At 36.1% G+C, this 12,414-nt stretch overlaps 1 protein-coding gene across 1 annotated transcript; it reads left to right on the top strand.

Moving 5' to 3' along the window:
- The first annotated feature begins 7,557 nt into the window (after positions 1-7,557).
- LOC142525358 (uncharacterized) lies at positions 7,558-11,186 on the top strand. Its single transcript, XM_075629634.1, has 9 exons — positions 7,558-7,891; positions 8,349-8,592; positions 8,699-8,848; positions 9,479-9,536; positions 9,651-9,743; positions 9,833-9,931; positions 10,108-10,199; positions 10,534-10,593; positions 10,699-11,186. The coding sequence occupies exons 1-9, from the start codon at positions 7,683-7,685 to the stop codon at positions 10,963-10,965; spliced, it is 1,272 nt and encodes a 423-aa protein (XP_075485749.1). The 5' UTR covers positions 7,558-7,682; the 3' UTR covers positions 10,966-11,186.
- Positions 11,187-12,414: the final 1,228 nt, after the last annotated feature.

The raw sequence follows: 12,414 nt of genomic DNA, 5'->3' as shown, positions 1-12,414 counted from the left end.
GCAACTTTCTTGTTGAGAGTGTTGCCAAATTATGAGGAGAAGCGACTTTGCGACTCGATTTTATTGCATAGAGTTTGTTGTTGGCTACAGAGGTGACCGCACCCGCAGTCAGATAGATACCGTCCCCGCGGTATTTGGACAGTGGGGTGACCGCACCCGCGGTAATTTGAGCACCGCACCCGCGGTGGATTGGCAGAGACGGCACCGCACCCGCTGTCAGTTTTGTAGCGCACATGCGGTCGACGTTTTCAGATTTTCGGTGGTTGTCCAGTATGCTCAGCGCACCCGCGGTAAGATCAGCAGCGCACCCGCGGGTATGAACAGTGAAAGCGTGTTTTCGAGATTTAAGTGTTATAAATACAAGAGTTGTCCTCATTTCTCTCATTTCTTTTCCTTTATTCTCGGTTCTTAGCTCCAAGGTGACCTAGGGTTCTCAATTTCTTCATTTAGTACCTTTGATTCTAGCTTCTAGTTGGAGTATTGTAGTGAGAACAAGGTTATTTTGAGTTCAAGAAGTTAAGGTAAGCTTGTGGCTTTGTTTATTCTTGGATTATGATGTTGGGAAATCATGGGTTTGTTGATGGTGTTGGTTTTATGGATTTTATGGTATGGGTTTGTGATTATTGAGATGTTGATGGTGCAAGTCATGGTTTATTGTTGTAGGTTTTCTACCAAGGGATTAGATTCAAGGTTTCTATTGGTTGTAAGTGGAATTCGTTTTCTTGTGCTCACATGATAATATATGTATTGTGTTCCAATGTTTTAATATGGTATTCCCTTCCATTTGATTCATGTTATATATAGATACACTTTTTTGTATATGAGAGGCTTTATATGTCTCAATTGTGTAAAAAGGGAATACAAAAGAAAAGAGTATTTAAAGTATTTGGTTTAATGCCAAAGAGAGAGTTCAAATGATTTATTGGATTGATAAAGAGATAGTCAGAGATTGCATGCAATGAGTTGATCAACGACCATAGGCTTATATCCCAACAGAGTAATCGATTTATATCGATGCGATATAGGTACAGAGACAGAGATACTATTGAAATATCAATCCACCAGAGAAAAGAGAAATACCATCGTTATTGTTATGCTATACCATGTTATTCATGTTTCAGAGTTGATGGTATTTAATGATTTCAAAGTCATGTTTTACAGAGTATGATATGTACAGATTGTCATGTAAGAGTTCCACTTGCTGAGTTTTATACTCATTTCAGTTATTCATGTGATGCAGATAAGAGGGACGGGCCAGGACGTTGATTGGAGCCGAGGTCATATGCATAGAAGAGGGAAGGAAGAAGGCTATTTTGCTAGCATTTTGACATGATCAAAAATGATATTTTGTATTTTTATACAACACTTGATTGATAATGTTTATACTTTTGATTGTTAATGTTTTATGGTAAGAGAATTTTAAATCCTTCTTCCCTCTAAGTAAATTTTTAGTATTCCGCTGTTATTTTATGAAATCGGTCAGAGGTGTTACATTATCATAGCCACTGGTGAGAAGGTTTCATCGTAATCGACTCCTTCTCTTTGGCTAAAACCTTTGGCTACCAATCTAGCCTTAAATGTTTCCATTTTTCCGTCTATTCCTCTCTTTCTCTTGTAGACCCACTTACACCCTATAGGTTTCACCCCTTCAGGAATGTCTACAAGAACCCAGACGGAGTTAGTGTACATGGATCTTATTTCTGATTCCATGGCACTCCTCCATTGGTCAGCGTCAACATCCTCATAGCTTCTTTGTACGTGATGGGATCCTCCTCTTGTTCAATGGAAACCGCATCAAACGATTCTCCATAGAGCAAGTATCTAGAAGGTTGTCGAATGACCCTCCCACTACGTATAAGTTGTGGAGGTTCTTGGTTGATTGGAATGGATTGTTGTTGTCTTAAGTTTTCTTCTTGACCATTTCCTTCATTCTCCATTTGGATATGATGGGGTGACCGATCATTGGAACCAATGTTTTCTACCACTTCATTTGTTTGGAAACCAGTGGTTAATGGTGGTAGAAATGTGAATTCAAACTGAGCAGGTTCAGCGCGGATCTCTGGAGTAGATGATTCAGCAATCTCTTCCAAAAGAACCTTACTCTTTGATTCACTCTCTTCTATGTGCTTGTCCTCTAAGAAGGTTGCATTTGTACTTACAAATACCTTCTTGTCTTGAGGACTATAGAAGTAATATCCTCTTGTTCCCTTAGGATATCCAACAAACATGCATAATTCTGATCTAGGTTCCATTTTATCCATCTTTCTCTTTAGCACATAAGCATGACATCCCCATATCCGAATATGTCTTAGATTAGGCACGCGCCCATTCCACAATTCAAGATGTGTCTTAGAGACAGACTTAGAAGGAACCATGTTCAATAAGTATATTGCAGTTTGGATAGCATATCCCCAAAAAGATGTACTGAGCTTGGAGAAACTTAGCATGGACCTAACCATATCCAACAAAGTCCTATTTCTCCTTTCAGAGACACCATTCTGCTGAGGTGTAGCTGGTGCACTCAACTGGGATATGATCCCATTATCTGATAAGTATGTTCTAAAGTCATTTGATAGATACTCGCCACCTCTGTCTGATCGAAGTGTTTTTATGCTCTTACCTAATTGTTTTTCCACTTCATTTCTGAATTGCTTGAACTTTTCAAAAGATTCAGATTTGTGGGACATTAGGTAAACATAACCGTATCTAGAGTAATCATCAGTGGAGGTGATGAAATACTCAAATCCACCTCTAGCTTGTACACTAATTGGTCCACATACATCAGTGTGCACTAATTCCAAAACTTCATTGGCTCTATGTCCTTTTGATTTAAAGGATCTCTTAGTCATCTTACCTTCCAAACAGGATTCACATACATGCAATGATTCCACCTTTAAATTACTTGAAGGACCATCCTTTACCAACCGTTGAATTCTATTAAGGTTGATATGACCAAGTCTCAAGTGCCACAAATAATTTTCATTAGTGGGAGACAATTTAATTCGTTTGTTGGATTCAATGTGATGCAAAGAGTTGTCATCATGTTTTAAGACATACAAATCGTTATTCAAATGTCCCTTGCAAATAAGGGCTTTATTCAAGGTAATATCAACCACCATTTGTGAAAAATGGACATAATATCCTTGTCTAAACAATAAAGCAACAAAAATCAAATTTCTAGTAATCTCCGGAACATAATAACAATGTCTTAAAACCAAATGTTTACTATTCGAAAAATAAAGATAAACATTTCCAACAGCTTTTGCAGACACCACAGCCCCTGTGCCAACTCTTAGAGTATGTTCCCCTTCATTGAGGCTTCTGGTTACTTGGAACCCCTGCAAAGTATTGCATATATGATTAGTGGCTCCAGAATCTACAATCCAAGTATCAGTAGAATCAACCACTAAACAAGACTCAATAAAAGATAACTCACCACTAACCTGCTTCTTGAAAGCTAGATATCCTTGGAAGTTTCTCTTCCAATGACCCTTTTCTCCACAATGGAAACATTTTTCCTTAGGCTTGTCATCTACCTTGACCTTCTTTTCATTTTGTTGTGGACCCTTCTTGTTGGGCTTCTTCCTTTTATTCCCATTTTTACCTTTCGGCTTGGAATAAGACGGCCCAGCAGAAGCAACAACAAATGCATCACCTGTTTTAGTCTTAAGAACACTTTCAGCATTTTGGAGTTCCTTCATCAGCTCAGTCAGGGACATATTTAGCTTATTCATGTTATAGCTAACTTTAAACTGTGAGAACATCTCAGGGAGAGTCTCAAGTGCCATGTCAACCTGAGTCTCTGATTTGATTTCAGCCCCTAACACCTCAACCACGTTAAATTGAGCGATCAATGCAAGCATATGATCTCTCACGGGCGTCCCAGGTTTCATGCGCATGTTCATAATGGTTCTAATGGATGCTTGTCGTGCCTGACGTCCTTGATGCTCAAACATTTCTTGGAGGCTTTCCATGATTTTTGTAGCAGTGTCCATGTTCTGATGTTTCTGTTGCAGCACATTTGAGATGGATCCCAATATGTAGCAACGGGCCATCTCATCAGAACTGATCCACTTATCATAAGCCTGCCTTTGAGCTGTCGTGGACTCCGTCATAGGCACCGATGGACAGGGTTCATTGAGCACAAACATGTGTTTCTCCGCAGTTAAGACAATCAATAAATTACGTTTCCAATCAATGTAATTTTCTCCGACTAGTTGGTTGTTGGTTAATATCATAGACAGTGAATTTCCAGTCATTTTTCTGAAAATTAAAATAAATTTAAATGAGCAATGCAACAAATAAAATTATGTGTTATACATGAAATGCATTTGTAGATCCCAAAAACTACTACAACACAGCAATTTACCTAAAATTCCAAAATACATAATTTTTTCTTTAGGAAAAAATATGTTATTTATAGCTAGGCTGAGACCCTCCCACTAAATTAAATATATCTAGCAACTCATGCAATATCAATTTAGTATTGCTTGATTTTGGTCATCAAAAGATATTGTAAAAATATTCTATAGGAAATTCTCACAATATAATTGACTTAAGTGTATACCCTTAAATTAATTATTTATCAAGTACCAAATTAATTATGTCACCTATAGGGTGGTCATAATTAATTTTACTATAAAATAATAATGAGTCCAATCAAGTAACCAAAACAATGTAGCCCTCCTATAGGGAGAACAATAAAATTGGCACAAGACATACATATATTCTTACTAATGGACTAGAAGGGAGACCGTGGGCTTATTTAAAATATACCCTCTCACACTTAATATTTAAATTAATTTTGGGTTTTATCCGATTAATAAAATCATGATTATTTTAACTCTTAATATAGTTCAATTATTAATCAAAATATTTATTCTCTAAAAAAATAGAATAAATAAAATTTTATGCATGACAATATGGTACCTAAACCGGTGTTTATGCAATCTACATGGCATGATACATGAATGACAAATATAAGCAATAATTAAACAAGAACAAATTTATGGCCCATCCTAGACACAAAAAAAATTAAAGATCTAATTGAACCCAATTTGGCTCAATTCTTCAATTTTAAAAAAAATTTCAGCCCAAGTAATTAATCCAGCAATCTGGTTTGGCCCATGAATAATTTTTGGATCCGATCCGAAAGCCCATGACCCGAACCCGTGACCCAGAACCCGTGACCCATCTTCAACCCTACGAAAAAACGCCGACACCGCCACCGCTGCTGGAATCGCCGGAAACTTGCAAACTTGAAAATCTCCACCGCGCCGGTCACTGGAAAACCATCGAGACACCATATCCAATTCGAAATCGGAAAAACAGATGCCCGATTTTTCCAGATCCAGTGCCGAAAATTTGATGATTTTCGCATCTCCTCCGCGCCGCTCCACCGTGAAGAACAACGCGTGAGAATGACCGCAAATCACCTTCGCATTCATTCCTGATCCTCGCGGTCACGTGCTTCCGATTACGCGATCCAGATTTGCCTTTTTCATGGTGGTTTTCGAAATTGCAGAACAGGTCCTTGACGATTTGAAGAAGATGCACTCTGGTCCCTGGAATCCTTTGGACGAAATTTCATTCTGGTCCTTATGGTTTTAATCGAAATTGCATCCGGCCCTCCAGTTCTTTAAACAGAAGCAGAAAAGCCCAAATCCGAAAAATACAATAAAATTGCACGAAAATAAACAAGGGGAAACATGGAGTCGTAATCCACCCCCTTGGTTACAGACTCGAAAATACGAAATAAAATTTCACCAAAAACTATGGCCATAAACTGTTCAAATTAAATCAAGCCATTCAAATCACAATCACATAAATCTAACACCGCTTTAAACTAAAACATGCATAAATAATTAATTAATTCGAAATACGCAAAACAATATCAAAACCCGTGGCTCTGATACCATATGTTAGCCAAGATCGAGAAGTTTGGATCACAAAAATTAATTTCTTGTGATTTCAATCAACTCTTCTTCACAGGATCGATTGTTTTACGTATTTAACACGAATTAATTAATTACAACACACAGGAAATAGAGATTACCTTTGAAGCGTGTTTTCGATCTTTCTCTGCACTAGATCTACGCTCCAAACCTCCAAGCCTTCTCTGGTGTTCTCTCAAACTCTTAACATAGGATTGTGTGTGGTCACTTGTTACAATATCACATATATATAATATATATTTGTGATATCTTGTAACGTAAAAGATAATGACGATATCTTTTTAAATATAAATTTAAATGGACAGAATATATTATACCATATCTAGAAGATTTAGATGATAAACTTCCATGCAATATAATAGTCCGGATAAATTTATCCCACATATACCATAAATTATAACTCATATAATTTATCCGAATTTATATTAGAGCCACCAAAGGGACCTGGTCGGATTCAATTAAATTAAGCTCCAATAAATTAATTTGATCCAATCAACTCATGATTAATCAAAATAATTTATTAATCTTATTCTATTCCACTAAAAGAATAAGATTGCACTCTCAAATTAATTGATATTATTGAAGCACAAAATCAATAATTATATCCTCTCGACCCTACAAAAAATTGGGCATGAAATCGTTATAATAACGTATTTTCAGATAATCAGTCCATAATGCAAAAAGAAGAAACACAAACCCACTTTAAAAATCGAAATCCTAAATTTTTTGCTTGGGAAATTATTATTTTAGCTAGAAATACAACAATTGGATTCATGGATTCGCATTCCATCTCCCATTAGTATAAAAAAAAAATGAAATTTCATGGCTTCACTAAGATAGTGATGTCGAGAGAAATAAAAAATTGAGATAAAATGAGAAATTTATTTTCCGGGTGAAGAATTAATTTTTTTGTAAGAATGTTGATTTCCAGATTATATGAACGGGCAATGTAAAAGATCAATCATTTCGAGAAGAATAAGTTTGTTTTTTCAAAATCTTATTCTACTTTGATTGGGCAATTGGAAGAGAAAAAGTAGATGGACTTTGGGGATTATTAACAAGAAAAAAGTTGCTGGTTTTGTATTTGTAGTAAGGGTATTGAGGTAATTTCGAGCTGTAACAAAAAAAACATATTCAGAGAGAATTTTAAAGGACCTTGCCACAGGAGTGGGTAGGGTACGGTATACCGTACCGAACTACGGTACCGTATACTGTACCGAAAATATCGGTATGGAATTTTTCCATATCGATACCGATACCGAAAATTCGGTACCGAATTTCGGTATGGAAAAATTTCATACTGGTACCGTACCAACACCGAAAATTTTGCCGGTATACCGAAAAAACGTCGGTATACCGAAGTATACCGTATACCGACGTTTTTTCGGTATACCGAACTTAAATTTAAAAAAAAATAATAATAAAAAATTACCGAAATACCGAAAAAAAAAATATTTTATACCGATATCGAAAATTTCTACGGTATGATACCGTACCGAAATGTTCGGTATACCGATTTTTTCGATAAGTTCGGTATTTTTTCGATACGATTTTTCGATATTTCGATATTTCGGTATTTTTTCCCAACCCTACCTTCCCATGCCATCCGAGGAAACCCAGCCCGCCCGCGTTTGGCTCGGCTGGTTGTATTGTTTCACAAGGTTTAAATAGGGCTTTCCTCCGACCAATTTCTTCCCAATAAAGCCATCTTCCTCGAGAAAATTCGCAATGAATACCGTCAAATCGAGCTCTCTCTGCAAGCTTCGAGCTGTCAGGTACCTCCTCGCTCCTCAATCACCGATCAGCTCACGTGATATCTCTACCGCGCCTCTGCCGCTTCTCAGGCAGCCTTCCACTTGCATTTCTCCTCGTTCCCTCCCCGCTCCGTTCTCTGCAACTGTTCGCCACATCGGTTACCCCCGCAACCCCCACACTAGGTATTTTACTGACTTGTCAATATTTTTTTCCTTTTGGATGATTGATTCTTAGTATTTTGCTGCGTTTTCCATTTGATCAGCATTTGACGTGAATTGTGTCGCTGCATTGCTAATAATTTCACTTAACGTTTCCTTTATCATGAGCTTTTATTTACCGCTGCTACTTTTTTGTTCTAACCTAGTGTTTATACTCCACTCGTGCCTTTTTCTTTTGTTTATATATCGCCCAAAATAAAAAGAGAATGAAGATGCTTGTAGACTGTAGTTAATCTACAATGAGTGATATGATAGATGTAAATAGATTCATCATCGAGTGAATCCAGAATGTATTGATTAATTTCTTCGCGGATATATTATGATTTGTGATGAAATCCTTGTCGAATTAATTGCTAATGCAAAACTTACACTAATTTATTACCAACCAATCATGTAACTGATAGTTTGATTTTTGATCAAGCTACGAGATTCAACCACCAGTGAATTGGGGAGTTCGAATTGTCCCTGAGAAGAAAGCATTTGTTATTGAGCGATTTGGAAAGTATGTGAAAACATTGACTCCTGGGATCCATTTGTTGATTCCACTAGTTGACAAGATTGCTTATGTGCATTCATTAAAAGAAGAAGCAATTCCCATCCCTGATCAGTCTGCCATTACCAAGGACAATGTTAGCATTCAAATTGATGGGGTCCTCTATGTTAAGGTACGAACATTTATCTGCATGCAGTTTTATGGGGTTTCTTTTGGACTGGAAATGAATTGCTATCAATGAACTTCGGAAGAGAATATATTACTTTTTTCCTCTGAAGATAGTAGACCCGAAATTGGCATCTTATGGAGTTGAGAATCCATTGTATGCCATAATTCAACTCGCGCAAACAACCATGAGGAGTGAGCTTGGTAAGATAACTCTTGACAAGACTTTTGAGGAAAGAGATACTCTTAACGATAAAATTGTGGTGAGTATTTGATACTGAGCTTTTAGTTATTGATTCTTGCAATAACAAGATTAGTTTGCCATTGTTCTTGCATTTAACAGGATTAGTTTGTTGTTGCTCTTTTAACGGGATTGAAGTGTTTATTGTAGTTGATAATATTGGCTTGCAATGCGACAATCACATCGGTTGTGAAAAAGGATGTCAGGAGATGTTTGTTACTGTTTGACATGTACTTGGTTTACTTGTTATTCTAAGATGCTATTTATGACAAGTAAACAAGATATTTTGGTTGGAGGGGGCACTAGTGAAATATGCTATTCAATCACATTTAAACAGACAATAATGCTAGACAGACAGTGTTGTGTAACATATGAAGCAAGGTAGTGTAAAAATCAGAGTAGATTAAGCTGCATGTCATTATGCTGAAGGTAGTCGATGTAACATGATGTTTGATACTTGTATTTCTCTGTGTTTTATCAACTCGATAATCTTAAAGTTCAAGACACTCTTTTTTCTTGCATTTGATAGTAATATGAGGCTTGCTTGTACTAACAGTTTTGTGTTTTCGGGTGGCCATTCATCTTGCATTCCAAAATGTTTTCTCACCTTGTCAAATACTTTATTGAGTGTTTTAAAATATGTTTGGACTAGATTGCTATCAATGAAGCTGCACAAGATTGGGGTCTAAAGTGCCTTCGTTATGAAATAAGTAAGTAATGTTTTTCCTATTTAAGACTAATTCTTTGGCTGTTTGTCGAGCAAAAAATTTCATGGATTTATGCTGCAACATGTTCAAATCTTGGATCACTTCTTCCCATTTCAGGGGATATATCTCCTCCACGTGGAGTAAGGGCTGCAATGGAGATGCAGGCTGAAGCGGAGCGCAAAAAGAGAGCTCAAGTTTTGGAGTCTGAAGGTAATAGGTTTTACTTTCTTTTCTGCATGCAAGCTAACTCTTCATGTTTATAGTTGTGGAAAGCTAATCTATTCTTCATATTTATACAGGAGAAAGGCAGGCGAACATTAATATCGCTGATGGAAAGAAGAATGCAGTGATCCTTGCATCAGAAGCTGCAAGGCTGGACCAGGTTAACAGAGCTCAAGGTTGGTTACATGTGGCTTATTCGAGCTTTTGTTTAACTGTTCAAGAGCATTGATTAATTAGCATCCAAATTATTGAATGATGTATACCATTCATCCATTATATGTTACTGGGGATAGTACTCGTTCTGCTACCAATGTTAATCAGTAACATTGGTTATCATTTATACAATAACTAGGAGAAGCAGAAGCTATCGTTGCTAGATCACAAGCAACTGCAAAAGGGATTGATATGGTGTCAGAGTCACTTAAAAGAACTGGGGGTGTTGAGGTCAGTTTTTCCATCTTCTTTAATCTCTGTAATCAACCAATTTAATCATGTATGCGGAAATTCTTGTACCTCTTGAAGTTGATTCTTTTTGCTTTTAATTTCTGACTTCCATGACCCCCTCATTTTCACTTAATGAAGATGTTAAAATAAAAAAAGATTATGTCCGTTCGGCATTGCTAGTTTTGGTGCCCCCGATTACTATTTTGGTGTGTGGGGCACGTTTAATAATACTCGATAATGTTTTTGCTAAAGTTAGTGGTATGTAATGCCAATAAAGCTATTGGTCATGAGCCGGTTGATATTAATTGAGGATGATCATGCATTGAACTTGCAGGCAGCAAGTTTAAAAATCGCTGAGCAATATGTTCAGGCCTTCAGTCAGATTGCAAAAGCGGTAAGGCACGTTCAAACTCAGGTCATGTTATAATATGGTTACTTGTTCCGTCGATGTGAAAAAACATTATTGTTTTGAACATTTTTCCTATTTTCATTCATCCAGGGAACAACAATTTTACTTCCCTCGAGTCCCTCCAATCCCGCCAGTATGATGGGTCAAGCCCTCACCGTGTACAAGAACTTGATTGGCAACCAATTGCCCAGTGGGCTTCCCCAAAATCCTGACATAATGGAGCAGACTAAAAACGATGCTCCATCTTGGGAATTTGGTGATGAAGGTTCCCATAGTGCCGAAGATGATAATCAAAGCCGTCTGGGTGAACCTGTTTTTTCATTGCAAAGGCCAAAGAAGGATAACAATGGAAAATGATGAGATTATTTTCAACTAGATCTTACCGAGAAACAGTTCTTTTTACTGTTCTATTCAAACGATGAGCTTTGTCCCAATATTTTGTTACTGTGAGAAATTATGAGAATTGAAAACTGTGGAGAAAGTAGATTTAGGTAAGTATATTCTTTTTTAGAGCTCTTTCATTTGAGATCCTTGATAAGGCCAAATCTTACAAAGATTTTAAGGATTTGATTTGATAATATTTGCCTTTATCTAGATTTTTTATCTCTAATTATGTGCTTAATTGAATCAATTATTGTAGATTTAAATAAAAGATCAAAAATGATTAAATTTGGAAATAAAATAAATTTACAAGACTTCAAAAGAAAAAATATTAAAAGAAAGGAAATAAAATATTTTTATTTTATTATCTTGATATTATTGAAGTTATTGATAAAGATGGAGTCTAATCTTTGAAAATAAAATATACAATTTTATTATCTACAAGGTTTAATTGGAGATGGGCTTAAAAAGAATACAGGGAGAAGGCCCATTAAAAAGAATAAAAGGGGGCAGAAGCGTACAGAAGAAAGGAAGTGCCAAAACAGTGCCGTAATAGCAGACGGAAGAGAGAAGGGCAAAAGAGCAGGAGACGGAATAGGAGAACAGCGCGGAAGAAGAAAAAAGGGGAGGAAGAAGGAAGGCAAAACCAGCGAGTAATTCCCCTCACACGCTACAAATTACAGAGAATCTCTTTCCATTCCTTCTTAATCATGTTTTCTGCATTGAATTTAAACATTGAAGTGCAATTTTATTTTAAGTTTATGGAGTAGATTTTTATAGACTAAGGCCATGATAGGGCCGAGACATATTATTTTTTGATGTTTTGTGTTTGATTCAATTAGATTATTTATTTTATTCATTGATTGATGTCGTTTATCACGTGTTCTTTTAATCTGGCCAATTAAATAGAATATTTGTTGGCTAATCTAAAACCGGAAGGCGATAGATTAATATTTGCTTCACACATCAATCAACACATGGTTAAATTGACTAGAAATAGTATTCGATTTCAGTGTGCGACTTTAGGTTGAAAAACTGGAATTTCACAGCGATCTAATGCGGTTAAATCTAATTAAATTCAGTTAGGAATAATTGGACTGTTAGATTTAATTAGGTTTATTAATTCGAGGAATCGTTTAATAAATAATTTTGGGAATTCCGTCGTGAATTAAATAATTAAATTGAATATGAATTTGACACGTAGATTATAAATTGTCTCGGTACCGTTGTGCGCCTTAGTCGTTTTTAAATAATTTGAATTTTCTTCTAGTTTAATAATTTGGATTTTTTTTTGCTTTAGTTAATTTATTTAAATTGTTTAATTTAGTTTTGATTAATTTATCTCCCATAATTTGAATTTTATTAGCCTAAATTAGGAAAAATAATTCATATTCTAGTAATTAAACATCGATCTCTGTGGGTACG

Source organism: Primulina tabacum, chromosome 14, assembly GCF_025594145.1.
Source record: "Primulina tabacum isolate GXHZ01 chromosome 14, ASM2559414v2, whole genome shotgun sequence".
In the NCBI taxonomy this organism is placed as follows: Eukaryota; Viridiplantae; Streptophyta; class Magnoliopsida; order Lamiales; family Gesneriaceae; genus Primulina; species Primulina tabacum.
Note: the sequence above shows the minus strand (reverse complement) of the source record. Positions and strands in the feature narration are given on the sequence as shown.